Consider the following 19,413-nt stretch of genomic DNA (forward strand, 5'->3'; position numbering starts at 1 on the left):
CATGGGAAAGGTTAGCGCTGTCTCTCTGAATAGCATCAGACTCTCTCTGATCATTCACAGTTATATTGCAGACACAAATATCTATACTTAGGCTTGGGGAAAGAAAGAAAAACAGGGCCTGTTGGAAACTGCATAAAGGATAATGTCAATCAATATAGAAAACCAAAACAAAACAAAAAAGGGCAGACCATAGACTGTACATGAAGATAGGCAGCAAGGTGTGAAGTCATTCATTGGTTTGCATTTGAGCTAGTTTAAAACTCAGAGTTGCTGCTTACGGTCAGTGCCATCTTTTCCCGTTTGGAGCCAGAACTTCCCATATAGGGAGTCTGAGAAACATGCTAATTTGCCAGGAACATAGAGCAGTGCAGACATGTGCTAACATTAGCACACTAACACCATAGGTATCAAGTAACATTAAACTCAGTGAAATATTGTGAAAACAGTTTGACTCAGTGCGAGTCCTGCAGCCTGCAAGAGCAGCAGGTGAGCCAGCTGTCATCACAGTTGTCAATCAACACCCACACAGCAGAACTCAAAGCTGCAATTCATTTTTACATCTTATTAACAGAGCAATCATTTAAAAAATGACGACCAGAAAACTTATTAGAGGGCCCAAATTTAGGGAATGAGACCATAATAACTTGTTGAACAAATGTATTGACTAAGTATTTCATTAGAGAAGTTGACGCTTTTTGTATGGGAGTCTATTTGAGTCAAGGACTTTTTGCCACCAGAACACAACAGCCGTCAGTGGTATTACACTTTAAAGGACTTCATCACTGGCTTCAATTTCAAGCTGTAGTTGATGCCCCTTGGGGAAAACGTTGAGGTGATCTATCACATGTGTATGTATAAGCACAGAAAAGGAGACAAATGCACATCACACGTTTTACTAGACACGCATTGACAGATTAAAGCAAACACAAGAATGAATGTGGACCGAGTGGCATATTGTGAGCTGTCAGCAGACCAAAGCTTAGCTAAGCCAATCCTCTATATCTGATGTGATAATCAGAGGATGATGCAACTGTGATTTGCAGTAAACTTGACAGCAGACAGACTATTGCTGGTGCGGACAAACACACACACACACAAACACATACACTCACTCACAAACACAGGCATGCAGACATTCTCAAAAGCATAAAGCAAATGCAACCAAACAGTTGTACAAAGTTCAGATAAAACTACAGTGAACACGTTTAACATGTATGTTGAGAGAAATAAGACATCAAATCATGTTTCCAGTTAGAAAAAATAAATTAAGTAAATTATTTCATTATATGAAAGTGACACACCTTGTGCTGCTGAAAAAATACTCAAGTCCAGACAACCTTTCTTGATGGCTCTATTAAGACAGAGTCTCGGTTCCTTGCTTTCTTAGCTGCATCATTCAAAAATATTGACTAACCTGTCCAAAATCATGAGAATAATATATGGGAGTTATGTTTGGAGTGGATTTTGCCTTAATGGCCTCACATCAGACTAAGGCAAACAAATCACAGGGTCAAGAGTAACAAGTGGAGAATAGTTTGACAGATGAGCTGAAATTATCTCCAAACTTTGTAAAATCAATTAAAATACATAAAATATTATGGAAGGACTCTAATTTGTGATGTGGTCTTGAAATCTAGACTTAGCTTTAAGGGTTATATGGTTTATTTAGAGCTCAACTTAATAACTCAGTAACAGTGACATTATTGGCCTGCCATGTTAGCCACCTACAAATACACCAGAGTTTTGTTTGGATATCTGACACAGCCGGCAGCGTAAATAAAAATAAAAAATCACACCAGGACACTGAAAGAATAAATACATAAAAATAAAAACATGTTAACTTCTGGCAAATCACCTGGCCAGGACGGCTTTACAGCAGAGTTCTTCAAATGCTATGTGACTGAATTTATGCCCATAAACAGATTGGGTATAAGATGTTCAAGGAAGATTTTAGAGAAGGAAAACGGACTATATGGTGGAATGAGAATACATGAGGTTGTTAACGATTCAGACCATTCAGATAGATTTCAAGAGATCTATAAAACGTCCTACTGCCCCAAATCCTTCTATGCAGGGTCATTTCAATGGCCCCAAGCGTGTATGAGCTAACTAGGTATTTTATTTCCTCATCAACTAAGGGAAATTATGGGGGGGGGGGACCTTGAGCCCCTGCTAAAAAAGAAATCTGATGTTTCTTCTTACCGTTATGGGGCAAAGTGAATGTATTGAAGGTGAACTGCATACCTAAAATAATCTATCTTGTCCAATCCCTACCTATCAACATACCTAGAGAGTTTTTCCAGATGCACTCCCCCTATCAACATCTGGTTGATAGGGGGGTTTAGGGCTGGCATGGAGGGCAATTTATCATTATGCCTTTAGTACCAGACATTTAGCTCAGTGGGCATTACCCCCAGAGAGGACTCCACCATAGCATGGGAAGGAGCAGGTGATAGGGTCTCCTCTCACTCTGTTGAACTGCTTGTCTACCAAATTGTCCCCCTGGTATCAATCCCACCCTATAATATTCCATCTGCAGGATACATGGAAGATAATATGCCACACGTTCAATCTACATCCTTCTCTTAACTCAGAGTTAAGTATATGGTTGAATCCCAAATTATAAATAGGTAAAGCCCCTTTCTTATGAAAAGACTGAGTGGATAAAGGCATTCTCACATACACAGATAACACTCTCAAAACGGTAAATAAGCTACTCCTAGATTGTGACCTTTTTTAGATCTAAGCTCGGGCAAAAGTTTCAACTAAAGCACTTACTACACCAGGTCTTTGGTTCACCCAGAAATTCCCCTCAAATTTTTGATATTTTCACTGATGTCACTATGGTAGGCTATATAAAACGGGCCACAAGGCTTCATTTTATTATTCAAAGGTCTTTTATTTGGCCAATACAGTTCCTAATGCTCTAAAGATAGCCTGGGAATGGGACCTGAGCCTTTCATTAAGTGTACAGGAGTGGAAGGGGATTTGTTGGAACTCTCAGAAAATGTCAAGGGATATTGGAATTAGGCTTATCCAATTCAAAATTCTCTACCAATTTACTCATCACCTTCTCAACTTCAGAGACTAGGCTTTAAGGAAAGGAAAGGTGTCAGGCCCCAGACAAAGAGGGCACTATATTTCATGCCCCATCCAAAACCTTTGGAAACAGGTCCACAAATGTATCTCAGAAATTTCTGAGGATTTTCATTTTGAACCAAGGCTATACGTATACTGGGTGATCCTCTACAAGTTTCCCATTACAGTGTGCCTGGCTTTTGACTTGCATCATGGTTGGTACACAGGTTTTAATAAGGGGGTAAAAGTCACTAGGGAACCCTGTCCTTTCAGTGGAGGTCTACTAAAATTGGTAAAGTATCCTCTTATGAGCAAATGTCCTATAGAAACATTAATGAGTGGGACAAATATATTAGAAACAGGGAAAATGTAGCCTGCTTAGATTGGTAGCGCAATAGGCCCATATTTTACCTGGAATGTACCACTAGGAAAACCTAGGACCTAAGAGTTTCTTTGTGTTTGTTATTTACGTTTTTGTCTCTTTCTGCAAGTGTAGGTTTGTGGAAACATTTTAGTTTATTTCCTGTACAGGAAATGCAGTAGAGAAGATTAAATATGTAATGCTTGCATAATATATATGGCGAGGCAAGGATTATAAACATGATAAATAAACCATACTGCTGTATATGTATACATATGTACATGCATTATTTCACTATAATGATTTCACCTGTGCCTTTGTACTGTAAAGGTTAAAAACTCAATTACTTTCTTTAAAATTAAATAGTTTTTGATGTTGATGCTATTTTTAGGAATTCCCATCCGGGTATATTAACAAATAATGGAGCTGCAACACAAACTCAGGAAGGAATCATCTAAAGTTTCAACAAAAAGTGTCATCTGAGACTCAGTTGGAGCACACAGAATGAATTGGAAAAGTTCTTAACTGTCTTTTCTTTCCAGACGCGCTCTGTTTCTCAGCCCCCCCCTCAGAGTTGTGTACTTATGCAATAAGCTGCCTGAGGGAGTCAGAGGGATGCTGAATTTATATGAATCTGACTCTTTGACATGACAGCAAAATTCATGCAAAAACAAAAACATACACACAATTGCGCGCATAGATGCGGACAACGCCCCAAAACTGATATGAGGAGTAAATAATTTATCCTGACTCCACCAAACTTTACTTTTACTCTGGATTTTTATTTACAGGGAGGCAAACTCTAAATCAAAGAGAATGTGAGAGGACAGTGATTTAGTGAGTGGAGAGACAAATACTGAGCTCAAGGTTTGAACTGTTAGCATAAAATTCAAATTTAGCATGCAAGTCACAGACACACATATCTCTCTCCCCCCCTCATCTTTACTCCTTTCTGTTAAGAGCTCTCTTTGCCTCATCTGAAAATAAGTTTGGCAGCAGAAAGGTCACTTATAATTGGGGAACGTAACAAAGTAGGGTATCGGGGCCATGGCTAATATGCTAATTAATGCCATAATGTGAGGAAAGGGGTTTCAGAAAGCATAATACTGAGGTTTGAGTCCTCACTGCAAAGCAAAGTTTCCACAAGGATTTTTTCTGACCATGTATATGTGTGGGTGAAGGTGTGTACTGTCACAGCCTCAGCAATGTTGTCAAGGGTTGTGTCAATGTGCTAGCAAGCCCTCTGTAACTGCCACAGTGTGTATGTGACAGTGAATGTGTGCAGGTTCTTGTTATCATAGTTTTTTTATGTTGTGTTGTGCGTCTGTCTGTACAGTATGTGTATGAAAGCTCAGTGTTGTTTTACCCTATATAATGCCATTGATGTGTGTGTGTGTGTGTGTGTGTGTGTGTGTGTGTGTGTGTGTGTGTGTGCGTGTGTATGTGTGATTCTGTGTGTGAATGTGTGCGAGTGTGTGTGTGTGCGCGTCTGTGTGTAAGTGTGTTTATCTGTGTGTGTGATGTTGCCTGCAACCTTAGGGTTGTCCTAATCCATCCTGCTGATAAATGCACCCCACAGCAGGGGGAACACTGTTCTTTTCCAGTAACATCACTCTAAAGATCTGAGGAGAAGCCCTGCATGTGTATGCTGTAGTGTGTGTGTGTGTGTGTGTGTGTGTGTACTTGTGTAGGTTGAGGGTATATATATAATGGTGCAGTCAGCGCTGGTGTCATGAAGGACCCAGAACCTGTTCCATCATGTTGTAAGTTTACTCATATACTCGTGCCTGTGTCGCACAATGACACTCACATACACTTTTTTATAAAGCTGGTGAAATTATAACCCCCTCACATGTACACGTGTTTTACCTGACAATGTTTAAAGGTGCAGTGTGCAGGATTTTTTAGTGGCATCAAGCAATGAAGTTGCAGATTGAAAAAACAGAAACCCCCACCTAACTTCCAAGCATGTAGGAGAATGGTGGCTGCGTAACAGAAACATAATGATTGTGATTCTTTCAGGGGAACATGCACTAATTAAAACATACTTATGAATATTATATTCAATTTCTGCTAAATTCATTCTGCTAGATGCCACTAAATTTTACACACAGATGCAAATACACAGACACACACACACAAATACACATTAACACACACACCAACCACCACACACAAAAGATGGGGACAGTCTGTGTTACCTGATCTCTCTCTCACACACACACACACATACACACACATACACACACACACACATACACACACGGTTTGCATGTTACCTGATGCTGCTCATGCTGCCTGCCTCTGATCCCAGCTTGCATCTCTCCAGCTGGGTGGCGACAATCTGACGCTCAGCCTCAAGTTCCCTGGTCAGGCGCTCAAACTGAAGCTCCTGAGGAAACAGAGACAGACAAAGTATGTATGAGACTGGGAGATGTGAAGCATTGTTAGCTGCAGGTCATGAGAGAGAGTTTGCGGCTGGAAGACAGCTGTGCGACAGTTGAAATGAAACGTCACCATTAACATTAATGTGACTGACAGGTGAGAAAAGGTTTGAGGTGGAGTGACTGGTTGAGAGTGTTCTAAATTCATGAGCAAAAAAGCCTTTTAATCCTATCCGATATGTTGTGTGGGAGGGCTGTCACTGGAGTAGTTGAAGCACTCCTCCTGAAACTAGGGTAAAAACTGTAAATGTGTTTAATGTAGATATTAGTGGGATTCCTTCATGACATGTTGCTTTTTTTATTCCCAAAAATAAGTGTTTGTTATTCCCAGAATACTTTTTCCTATATCATTCAACAAAAGAGATATTCACTTTTGAAAATTGGCACACTACAGACCTGTATTGACTTGTGTGTGTATAAATAAATAAAAAGCAAAAATCTTAGCATTAACAACAGCGCACTTACTTGGCAAATCTATAGGTGTCTTGTTCATTATTTTGCTTTTCCAGCTCATAACTTTACTGTTTTGATTCACTCATAACACTCTTATAGTGTTGTTTCAGTGAAGAAGCTCAAAAATCCCACTATACACAGCCTACTAGCTACAACATTAGCTTAGCAGCTGGTGAAGAACATCAACAGAGCTTAAAGCAGAATGGATATTGGACTTAAATTCATCAACACTACTCTAAATGAGTGCTCATATTGCTCTGTATCTGTAAGTTGTCTAAATAAGAAGAATAACCCTATAACGTGATAATATGTGATAACCTTGTTCCTACTGCCCCCTAGTGGCCAAAAAATATCAGCAATTTCAGATTTAATATAGATAAGGTATTGAAGTAAAAAACAAAACAAAAAACAAAATTAGATGTTAGATGTAAGGGTGAAGAATAATACAGACCAAAGAATAGAATAGCAACAGAACCAAGTGAAACAAGCTCAACTTTGCCATAACACATAACACAATGTCTAATGGAAATTACTTCTCAGCGTGAATATTGTAATTCGACTGTATGCTCCTTGTTAACATGGAGGAAAAAAGACTTAGATGATTTTATATGTGGCTACAGTTTCCTTTTAGGTTACACTCATGCTAAGACTCACTGGGACTGGTGGGAGCTGCTTGCTTAAGGCAGCATGGATGGTCGATTCTGGGAGGAGGAACTCTGACTCCATGAATGCATCACACTCTCCAAACCATGGTTGTGTATGTATGTGCTGATACATTAGTTATTTAAGTGGCTTACTGACAGTACTATATCAGTAATCTAGCTATGAGCCAGACAGATGAGATTTCAAACCCAAAATCATTATGTGTAAGTTTGTGCATACGTGTGTGTGTGTGTGTGTGCATGTTGCATTCGAGTTAATCTTGCCCACATGGAAGCGGATCAATAGTGCAGTCGACTCCGCCCCACTGACGATATTGTGTATGTACGACTGAGTGCATTTCGTGCGAGACAGAGAGAGCGAGAGAGTGAGTGTGTGCGTGTGTGTGTGAGTCGTAGAGAGAGTGTATGCTGGTTTGATTGGTTTTCTCAAAGCCATTTGAAGCTCTGAATGAGTTGATCCCCAGTCGCTATCTCAAGTCTCCAACCTCAATCCCCTCTCCTCCCCAACACTACAGAGCACAATGCAATTCATCTCCCTCACTCTCTCACCCCTTTTTCACGCACGCTTACAGCAACCACTTGCTCATAAATATGCACACTCTTTCTTTGCCTGCCTTCCTCATACACACACACACACGCACACACATTTATATTCTTGCTCTCTCCCTCTTCTCTCTCTCGCTCTCTCACAGACACACACACACACACACACACACATACACTTAAGTGCCAAAAGCAAGCCCCCAACATATACATGTAGTAGTAGTAGTTCATTGATCTCTCAGTAGGAAATTCCTTTATTTAGGAGGCATTACCACACACGTTATGATATATGAAAAGCCCCAGTGCAGAGCTCATCTGCTGTGAGTTCACATAGAAACTGTTAATAAGTGAAACTTGTGCCATTATGCAGTACAACTACAAATACACTTTCTTCTCATTCTTTTCTCATTTTTTTTCCATTCACTCAATACTCCTGGCTTTCCTCCATTCATATCTCTACCTTCTGTCTGCAATTGCTCTCTAGAGTTTTCTTGCAGTACCTGCAACGAGATAAATCTCATGCATGTAAAAAACAAAGTAGCAGGTTCAGCCACCCTTATGATTTGCAAAGCGAGATGACGCTGGGAATTTGTGCAGGGTCTATTAACCCTCTGGATCTGTAATTCTAAATTACAGCTTTGTTTTACACTGAGGTGCCTCGCTTCAAAGCCCCTCTCTGCTCCCCACTGCAGACTGCTTTGTCACCTTGTTTGCCACAGCTGCAAATGTTTTAAATCCTCAAGGTGTAAAAATGCAAATCCCTGCACCTAAAGTAGCATTATGCTAATTGATTATATATAATGCCTCAAAAGTAAAGAATCTTAAATGCCTCCTAAGGTAACATAGTAATGCCTGAATGCCAAAACAGATTGGAAACCTGTTAAGTATCGGGGTGAAATGTGTTAAATTATGCATAACCCTTTGTCACTTTGTCTCATATTGTATTTATTCAATTCCCTTAGCCTAAGGAAGAGGTATGGCGATATGTTATATAAATAATGCCTATGGGACAGCTACGTGCAAAGACTTTCATAAATTGGCAGAGGAATAATAACCATATTTCTACCAGAGAAATTAGTGGACCTGTCTCGTCCAATTACATGCTGCTGTGCATTTTGATTAGCTGAAACTACAAGACAATAAAGACCACATTGGAAGTTACCATACCTAATGTAGGAACAGGAAGTTGCATGCAGTTATTTAGAAACATTGTACTGCAGTTTTGTTTTTATCTATCTCTATAATTATGGATGCTAGAAGATCCTCCAGAGAGCTTTTTTTTTGGAAACCTACACTTCATTTTATGTATTGTACTGAGAGCACCAATGTACTCCACTGTGTTGTTAACAGCAGTTAATTCAGATATAAATTGCAGCTGAGACACACTGCCAGAACAGGCAGCTACACTTGTTAAAAGTGTGACACTGTCATAATTGCTACACCTAAGAAATCTAAAAAAAAAAAAAAAAGATTGACAACGTATTTTGAATTGTGTTTTTAGCACAGCACACATCTGCCAGCTCAATAACATTTGACTCGCTAAAAGCTTACTCACTTACCAAAAGTCTGGAAATCATGACGGGCAGTAAATTCAACCTGACACAAACATAAAATCAACAGATGGATGGAAAGAAATTCATGTTGTACTGGCAATGTAAGGAAATATTCTAACACAGTGTGACTAGATTGGCCGTTGGCTGCAATAAAGCAAGAGCTCCTTTTCAATGACAAACCTAACATAAATATAACAGTGAGGCATGGAAAAGTGAGGCATATACAAGTAAATAAACTTGACATGCCAAGATAAACTGTAAGAATAAAAGAGGTGTGAATTATAAGAAATATTGACACACAAAGATGGAAAGATGTGTCATGTATTACAAACCATCTATGGCACATAGTTGCTAAAATCCTTAGTACTTGGACTAACATCTTTAAGATTTGACACTTGTAGCAGTAAATTAGGAAACAAACTGTTTTTTTCTGCCATACTGTACATTAAAGGAAACCAACCAAACTGTATCCCTGCTGGAGGCAAGTCTCTGCCATACATCAAAATGTAACCTGAATGTCTGATCCCACTAAGAATAATAGAACAGTGCTGATAATGGATCAACATACAACGAGCATCACTTAATATTGCGATTGCATCAACATTCAAATCAAAAGATATGACTTGTCACAGCAGTTATACATATCATTCTGTGTTTTATGAAAATCCAGTTGCTCTGCTGAATGCATAGTTGAAACCTAATTGCTAAACAATTAATTTGTTTTGTGTGCAGGAGTATATTTTACCTTGATACAGGCATGAACAAAAGTTCAAAAGATCCAAAAACTGATGAGTGGGGAGTTTCAGCTGGCACTCCTTGTGCTTCGTCTGTGTGTTTCTATCATACTGCACAAGGTGTAGGATTCCACTATGTTGTGTATGTGTTGAGTGTGCGTGTGTGTCATTGCCTCCCTCTCAGGAATGAATAGGAGACAGGAAGCAGCAGCCGCAGTCAGCCACAAAGGTCTCTATGGCAACTGTAAAACCCAATCCACCCCCCCCCCCAGCATTATAAATGAGGCCCTGACTCCTCCCACACACAGTTCCTACCCTTTAACATAGTACCTGTGTGCTCCTCAACTGCCATCACAGAGGTGTGTGGATATGTTTTTCAGTCTTTCCCTTATAAAAGCAGATGGTGGTGGCCGTGGGCTAGTCACAAGTGCTTTTGGAGTGAAAGAATGTATATTCAATCTAAATATAGTGTACTCAGTGTGGATGCTGACGTTGATTCACAGCAGCATCACTATCAACATACAGTAAAAATTTCCTGCAATATTTCCCCCTTACATAATCCACCAAAATGCATTTTACAATGCCTTTCTTAAAGTTAACTGAATGGTAGATAACTACACAAACACTGTTTGGTTCCAACATCATTCGTTCTGGTTACTGAAGGGTGACAAAACTACTCAGGTCAATTTCTTGAAACGGGTTGTCATTATTTTTTAGTTATTTTCAAATGGTGTGGTCAGTCACTGTCTCCCAAAAGTCAACATCAAACAGTGAAAACAATTTACCAACACCTGGAGGGATATGACAGGTCTCCTACAGGTTCTTGGAAAGTAACTGTCCTTCATTTTAGTTTCATTTCCAATTTTATTTTCAAGAACATTTCATTGCAAAGAAAGCTAATTGGAGGGCTGCACAACAACAAAAACTGTGTTACAGCTTTGTGCACTTTCAACTCTTGCTTTCTATGTTACTATGAACACGGCCACCCTTTAAACTTGAACTGGAATGACAGTAGAGAAAATAAAAGTGTAGAGAATAAATTTTGCCTTTGCTAAATTAATCCCACATGCAGAAAAAAGTATTAGTACTTGAGATGTGTTGTGTATGTGTGTACTTCTGTGTATGCAAACCTGTGCATGTGTGTGCATCTTCATTAGAAGTTGGGTTTTCCAAAGGCAATCAAATAAAACACAGGCAGCATTTTAGGGTTATAAATATTGGGGTGACATAATGGGACAGAATGCGAGATAACACAGCCATAAGCCACACATCTAAGCTTTAGACAGGATAAATAGCAGCCATGCAAGGTCAGATCAACTCCTGGGACATCATCTTCCACACCCTCTACATTCATTTCATCGTCTTCCTGGCCTGATGCTGCTGTCCCGGTGGCTCTCTCCCTGTGTGGGTGATTGCGTGAGTGGAAAAGACTCAGCTCTGCCACTTCCACGCTGTGAGACTGTAGACTAGGCTGCCAGTCAGTTTGCTATGTTTTGAGCCAAAATATTTACCTGTTTTTGCTATTCAGCATTTTCTTCTTATTATTTTTTCTCCAGAACTCATATTATTCTATGATTCACTTTCACTGACTCTGGTCCCTGGTTCCCGGCTCATCTTGTCTCATCAGCTCTACTTCTCTTCCAGGCCAAGCTTCAGCCACAGTTTCCCAGCTAACCAGCCCAGCCAACCAGCTTCCCAACGTCCGCATTCCCTTTCCACACACTTTTCAATGAATAATTTGTTTCTATCATATCCATGTCTCCTCGATTTTGAGTGTCTGCACTTAGGGTTTACCTGCTTGGTCCCACGCAACACAAGATCTAAACTGTAGAGAGCTCGTGCATACGCTGACACACACAGATATAGAGACAAATAAACACTTTGGAGCACGAACAGATCGCACATATCGCAGCAATGAGCATGCGCCATCCCTCATTTTGTTTCACCGCTTTTAATATGTGAACTAACAGCAGTATAGTTCTTTCTCCGTTTAAGCTAAATTGTCCTGCCTGCCACCATAAAGCCACTGTGTGCTGTCTCTGTGTGACTGTCTGTGTGTGTCTAGAGATAAGGCCCAATCATTATAAAGTGGCCTATGGGCAGCTATTAACAGTGCTGTTTTTGGATGGGAGACAAAAGGCTATCAAACAGAGCTATGACCTTCTATTTGAGAAGTAACACTCTCTCTCTCTCCCTCTCTCATTCTTTCTCTCCCCTTCCTCAATCAGCGGAGAGGAATGAAAAATTGTGAGATGAGATGAGTGGAATGAAGGAGTGGGAAGGGGATGTGTGAATGGGAGCTGGTAAAAAGGTCACTCTCCTCTGCTCTGTCACTCCCATGCATATTAAACATCCCCCACACAGCACCCCTGTTCTTCCCTTCTAAGCTTGCAGCTGTGGTTCACATTGCTGAGGTATGGTTCAAATATAGCCCAGATTCATTTCTACCCCTACCTCTCTCTCTCTCTCCCCCAAACTCTGCTGGTCCTGTCACTTTAATGAGTGTGAAAAGTCATCCACGAGTCAGAAAAGAAGCAGCACAGAGAGAGAGGGAGGAAGAATTGGAGGACAGGGAAGAGCATAGGGAGAAAGTAAGTGAGGAAGACAGACAGGAGAGTAAGATGTCCGTTGATGACAGTCACATGATATGATGGCCGGGGGAGAGATACCTGATCAACTCCCTCTGAATGTGCGTGTGTGTGCAAGAAATAGAGAAAGAGAAGAGAGGACGTGTTAATGACTTTTTTTTTTTCCTCCAACAATGTGGGTATTGTATGTCCGAGTCTGAACAGTGGGGTTTACGGTTACCTGCCATGGGGCATGTCTTGTATTTCCATCTTTGTGAGAACCAAAACTAGGATACAGAATTCTGAATGAGGACTTTTATGTGAAGCCAGTAATATTAGGTTTGACTGGAGGGGTAATTATAATATATTGCAACATACATCCTGTTTTTGTATGACTGGTTATGATTACAGATGATGATAAAAGTAACTGAGGAAAAACTTGGAAAAAGCTACATTGCTATAGTTCGACAAGGTAAACGTCAGTCAAATAATGAGTAATCAAATAACTGAGTTAAATAATCAAAGAGGTTAACAAACACCTGGCACTTTATTTTGAAATAAAAACAGAATATGATCACACTGAAATGTCGCTAATAATTCCACAATGCATAGAAAACCTGTTTTCTCTTCCTAATAAGTCTAGCTTACCTGTGGCTTGTTTAAACAGACTATCTTCGAGTGACTTTCCACATCATTCTTTTTCTACAATCTCAGCAACTACTCTAGGGAGCACAGTGTTATCAAAACTCGAATGATGGCCAAATAAGACCAAGGTCATGAACATTAATCATCATTTAAAATAAGAGCTGAAGTTGGAACATACGCTGATTGTAGGTTACGATGGATAGAATAAAGGAAACATGTGTTTTGTATGCATGCATGACTGTGCTTGGCTTGATCGTGTATCAGTGTACATGTGTGCATCAGTGTGTAGGTGTGTATGCAGGTGGGACAGCCATCTGGCAAACATCTGTGATACTTGACTAAGAAACATTACGCAGCTCGATCTGGTTTCATTCTGAATCAGCTTTGTTCATTAACACCTATCTTTTTCCACAACACATGACACATGATTACTTTTGTACCCATGTGTACGAGTCCTTCTTATCACAGTGATGACTGGCCTTTTTCTGTATCAGCCCGCTTCTAACAAAATTTAATTTACATTAGCAGCAGTACCTGAGGGGCGTTCTTTAATGTGATTATGGGTACAACGGTAATGTAATGGACAGCACATCAGTAGCAATAATAACACTAGCAATGTTTCTCTCAGTTTTATTTTTTCAGAATGTTGAGCACCACAGCTAGAATTTCATACAATCATTAGTATCAACGGGCTACTAATGATTTTCACTCGCACCCTACGTTATCATGAAATTGTTTTGAAAAAAAATCCAAGAATCCTTCCTTTTCTTTTTACAAATGACATTTAGGAGAAAGGTAATGTTATAAGAGTAGTGTAGCTCTGTTGTGCGTAATGTGGTGGTTAAACGAGCAGAGTGAGTGACAGAAGAGTGACTTGAGACCAGGGGAAAAGGCTAGCAGTAAGTTGCCAATCACTAAATGTCCAGTACAGACTACAGTGTGTCTCAAGACAAAGAAAAGCCTTGTCTGTTGTTTTCCCAGCTGCTGGAAAAGTGAAGGCCTGGTCAGGCTTACTTAAGGTGGATTGACCTTTAAGATGGGTCACCTATTCTTATTTTACTGTCAATCCCAGCAGGTCTGCTCTTACTGTAAACAGAGAATCAAAAAATGTCTGCCTCAACAAGCTGCTTCAGAGTAACTGAAGCATAAACATACTGTAGTGCTTTTCTTTTTCTTTAAAGTAAATTGTGTTCATATAAGAGTCAGAACACGTGCTATGGTGGAAAATTGGTTTATATAAAAAGCAACACACACCAAACTATTGAAATTAACAATGTTGCTGTTGTGGCTTTATAGAACCAATTAAAAATGCAAATGGTCTTCATAATTTCATTGGCTATACGAAACACCAGTCATCAGCATAGTCTGTTCCTACTGACTCAGCCTTTACATAAAAGAATAGGGGCAGGCATTTCTTTTCAACGACCCCCAACCCACATATTTTAAGGGACTGGACCTTTGCCAATGTAACACTGTTTTTACCGCGTTTTATCAATTGATGGAGTAATATAAGGCTTCATAGGTCAGTGGCACTAATTCTTTAACTGTTTGTCTGATTGTTAGTGGTCTGACAAATGTGTTGATTGTACCTCATATTAGCTTCCCAAAGATATGTCTCATGAGTACCCACCTAAATACAGGAGTTGTGTAAATAGCAGAGTTTGTATTTAACAGTCCACAGAATTGAGTGGGCGAGTCGTCGTACTGGATTATGTGGGTTATTTCCAGTAATGTCTCCTGTGAATTCTGTTCAAGTAAACAGAAAAGGAGTAGGAGGGTGTGCCAGAAATTGAAAACAGTTTTTGTAATAAAAATGGTTTGCCTATGCTGTAAAAACTGATTTGCATAATAAATATATAAACAATTAACAATGGTGAAGTCCTCAAAATATTCAGTTCCAAAATAACACATTAGTCTTGTGTTGAAGCATGAATATCTACTTTCTAAATCTTACTTTTCTGTGACAATTTTTTTTTTAAAGAAAGAAAAAATACATTTTCAAGATTTTTATGACTTTCAACATTTAATACTATGACACACTGTGAATACAGCCTGTTTTTGCATTCAAATATTGCATGACTGCAAAGTACATTTTGATGCATAATGCTTTTTTCCCATTCTTTACTAAGCAGAAATGTGGGCACTTTTAAATATAAAAACATTACGGAATTCAAGAGATAATACACTGCGCCTGAATTGCCATCTTATTCTTGCAATTTTTACACTTGAGTTCATTAAGAATGAGAGCAAATGCCCCACAAAGACAGGAAATGGTGAGGGAAGACTGAATGATATTAAGAAAGAAGCGATGGCACTACACTGAGCTGCGCTGAGCTGAGCTGAGCTGGCAATGAATATACAGTATGTGTGATGCCTTTATGGCCTTTATGGATAAAGCGACATTACCCATGTAAGAGTGTGAAATTGGCAGCAATACAAAGAAATGTAGTGCTTTTCCGATGTCAAAGCTATAAGACATACTCTCACATACTCACCAGAAATTTCAAAAGTAATTTTGCTGTCAATAAAGTGAGTCTGGGTTTTGCTTAGTGATGAGTGCGGGGTTCTCTGACTTCTGTTTTTGGAAGAGGGAGTCAGAGATGTATACAAATCATAGGAGAATACCCTGTCAGTTATGTTTTGTGGTGGATTTAGATTACATAACTCAGAGGGCTGCTCCAGAAAACACACATAGAGAATGCGTTTGACAGTAGATGGAGCTATGTAAAGGTTCTTTGTCACACCTGGGAATGATGTTCTGTATCTCTTTACCTTCTCAACTGATGCTCATTTAAATTCTGTATGCTCAAGACAGCTTTGGAGCCAATTATTAGCATCTGAATTTTGGGATCCATTACACTGACAGTGTTTATTAATAACAAGGCAGCTGACAGTAAGTTTTGGCAACATTATTTTTAGTCTCTACCTTTATATAATCAGCTCATTATATAGCCATAACTGATATATTGTATTTTTTGTATTTTGTTCTATTTTAGATGCACCAAATTCTCAATAACAGTCCTATAGATACTGAATGAGTTAATATAACTAATATAACTGATAGGAAAACATTCTATCATTATGCATTTAAGAGTTTAAAATGAACTGTAACGCCATTCATCCTAAAAGGAGAACTTCTAACCTTTGCTCAAATTGGTGTAGAAAAACTTCATAACACCCTCAGTCTTTCTACTCTGAGTTCGGAGTATTTTTAGTTGTAAAACTTTCAGTGGAAGTCCTCGGAGTAATTCGAAGTTGTTTGATAAATATGAGCCCAGGATTAAAATATCTCTGGTCTAGGCAAAGAGGAATTCAGGAAAACAGCTTCAAAGACAGCCAAATCAAAGAGCCACATCACTAAACAGCTGAAAATAAGCTATTCATGAGGCTGTTGGGGCTAATAGTTTGTCACTTGATGAAAAACACTGAAAATATTTGCCATACTCTTATAAGTGAAACCCCTGAATCCTGGTCATGACGTGACTATTAACCACTGGTGACTACCAAAAGAAGCAACTGAATGTGTTCAGATTTTGGATTCTAAACCTCCTTTAATAATACCACACAGACCTGAGACATATGACCGCCAACAGCTGGTCCATAACAGTTTTATATGCATTATAAATATTCAACACACAAACACAGCAATACTCTGACAGATCTCTGCCTCGTTAAATTATTTAAAGGCTCAGTGAGCAAAATGAAATCATCTCTCTCTTAGTCTCTAATTTCATTCTCTCCCCTCACTCTGTCACACTGTCACACTCTCTCCTCCTTATGTCTCCCTCTTTTTCAATGTGTGTTCACACAGTTTTAAGTGTTAGGGCTCATGTGCTGCAAATAAGAAACCATAACTAGACTGAAAATAGTGGACTGGAACGTTGATACATACAGTACATGCCGGCATGCAGACTATGGTATAGTTGTGGCATAGGAGGTAGGGTTATGCACTAATCAGAAGGATGATAGTTTGCTGTCTAAATGTGTCTAAATGTGAGTGTGTATATGTATAAATGGCTGCAGCAGTATGTCAAATTGCATATTGTAATGTCAGGGAAAAAAAGAAAATTCAGTATAATGAAAGAGGAAGGATAGTCCTTTAATACTCCTTACATTAGAAATTGTTACCATAAAATATAAAATGAGCACGAGGTAAGTACAATTCAGTCTACACTCAAACAAGCATTGAGGATCAATTCCAAGCTCTTCTACAGAGGGAAATGGGAAACATCAAAGACAGCGCTGCACTCCAAATGTCTAATTACATAACTGTTGATAAAGGCATGATTGGAGTGACAGTGTTTCCAGGTGTGTCTGCTGTGTTTGTACTATGTTCAGTATAACCTGATGTCAGACATAATGCATAATGTTTAGCTTTCACACAACGTGAAAGAAACAAAGGCGGAAGTGTCTTATTAATCTGTTTAAAAGTGTACAGCTCCTCCTTTGCTCACCTCATTGAATTCAATGCTAATGCTTTGTCAAGACTGTTTAACCTGAACCATTAAATCATTTTGTATACTCTGAGACAATTGAACCTGTTGTTCACAAAGAAACTGTCTGGCCTTTTTTTTCAAAGTGTGTTGATTGTCTCATGTTGTTTTTAAAATAGGCCATTTTTTTTAAATGGTCATTGTTAAATCTCTGTAGGCTCAGAAACATTCCTCTGATTGAAAGTCCACTGAAAAATCACCTGTGTTGCAGCCTTTATCAAAGTAATTTGGCTACACCCATTTTGCCTGTTTCCTGAATGCCTATGTGTGTGGGTGTATGTGTGCTTGTGGTATATGCTTGATTGAATGTGTGTGAACCTGTTGGTGAACTACTGTGGTGATTAACTCCTCTGTGATTAACTGTCTAGAATAACAGATTGTCTAGTTTTCACGTGCCGCACAAACTAATCCTTATCTTACTCTCTCTCTCTGTGAATACTGTGCAAAGTTCTACTGTATTTAACTTGTGATGAATCGTCTAATTAGTGCGTATTACACAAGCAGGGCTATTCACTACATAGTTCCCGCTGTAAATACTCACATCATTTTTTTTTCTGTCTTTCTCTTGTTCCCTGTGCAATAGCTAATTCAATATTACCCACACCGGCAAGCAGACGTGGACAAACATAATATTATAGTCTCCTGATAAAACACTGTATATGCACTTGCGCTCGGCATACACAAATACACATACAAGTAATACAGCACAGCGACAGAACAAAGCAGAGAAAAAATCATCTGTGCTAAATCTACAGTGCTTAATAAAAATACGGTCTCCATTTACAGATAAGTTGGGTTCATTAACAGCATTTCCTTCCTTGTCTGTCATTGATAGAACTGTTTGGAGATTGCTTTGGAGATTTCTTTCAGCTAGTGTCAGGACAGAAACAGCTGCTTTAATTTCAATAGCATTTATTGAGACTGCTTTTACTGTTCATCTCCCTCTCTGACAATCTGATGATCCCTTTTTGGCTGACAGGTTCTAAAAGAAGACAATCACAAGTCACACCTGCAACCTGATGTCTATTAATGAACACAAAAATATCTCCCTCATATAGAAGAGAGAATATGCTCTGATGAGATCTTATCGACTGAAAGCTTAATATGAAACCTGCAATGACTTAAGCATGTGGCTGTTCCTTCTCCAACTCCAAAACCTTAACAATGGTTAGGCTGGGTAAGCAGTTCATCTCCCTTCATATTAAAAACAAACTTTAAAAAGTACTTCACAAACACTGCTTGATCCTGGCCTTATTTGATACTTATTGCAATTGTAAAATCCCACTGATAATAAACCCTCACTCAGGAAGTGTTAAATAAACCACCAGCTGTGGATACAATTTGAGCCATTTTCTTCATTTTTCCTTTCTTTTTTTATTTAATACTTGTGAGCAGTGACGTGCGGTCAGGGGAGGCAGGTGAGGCCGTGCCTCACCTGTTATCATGGAAAAAGACTTAAAAATGAAAAAAATAATAAATGGTTATATTTGTCCAGTGATTTGCACTATAACGTTATTTTCTATCTAACTTTACCAGTTTCGGATTATTTTTAATTCAAAATCGCTGAATTTTCACATGTACTGATCAAACACTGAAAAGAGACGCGCAGTGAGGCAGCAGCGAGGCGAGCCTCACCATGGATTGCGCAATGACTCGGTTTACTGCGCTGGCATGCTATGCAGTGAGACAGTACAGCTGTACAGCTGTCTCTCTGTATGTCGCTATTAACATGTTCAAACACTTTTACTATATGAACTAAATTTCCATAGTGTAGCTGATGATATAATGTACAGTGTTTGTAGCGTGTTTCATGTGCTGAGCAGCATAAAACGGCTGCAAAAAGTCACCAAGTGAGGCACGCAGTTCTCCGGCCTCATGGC

General features: G+C 39.1%; 1 protein-coding gene across 1 annotated transcript in view; it reads right to left on the reverse strand.

Annotated features, from left to right (window-relative positions):
- Nucleotides 1-19,413, reverse strand: part of ctnnd2a (catenin (cadherin-associated protein), delta 2a) — a 215,672-nt gene that overhangs the window by 157,919 nt on the left and 38,340 nt on the right. The window contains exon 2 of the mRNA XM_053342297.1: nucleotides 5,719-5,831. Coding sequence (XP_053198272.1) covers nucleotides 5,719-5,831 — 113 coding nt within the window. The remainder of the gene's footprint in view (nucleotides 1-5,718; nucleotides 5,832-19,413) is intronic.

This window comes from Scomber japonicus, chromosome 21 (genome assembly GCF_027409825.1).
Source record: "Scomber japonicus isolate fScoJap1 chromosome 21, fScoJap1.pri, whole genome shotgun sequence".
NCBI lineage: Eukaryota > Metazoa > Chordata > Actinopteri > Scombriformes > Scombridae > Scomber > Scomber japonicus.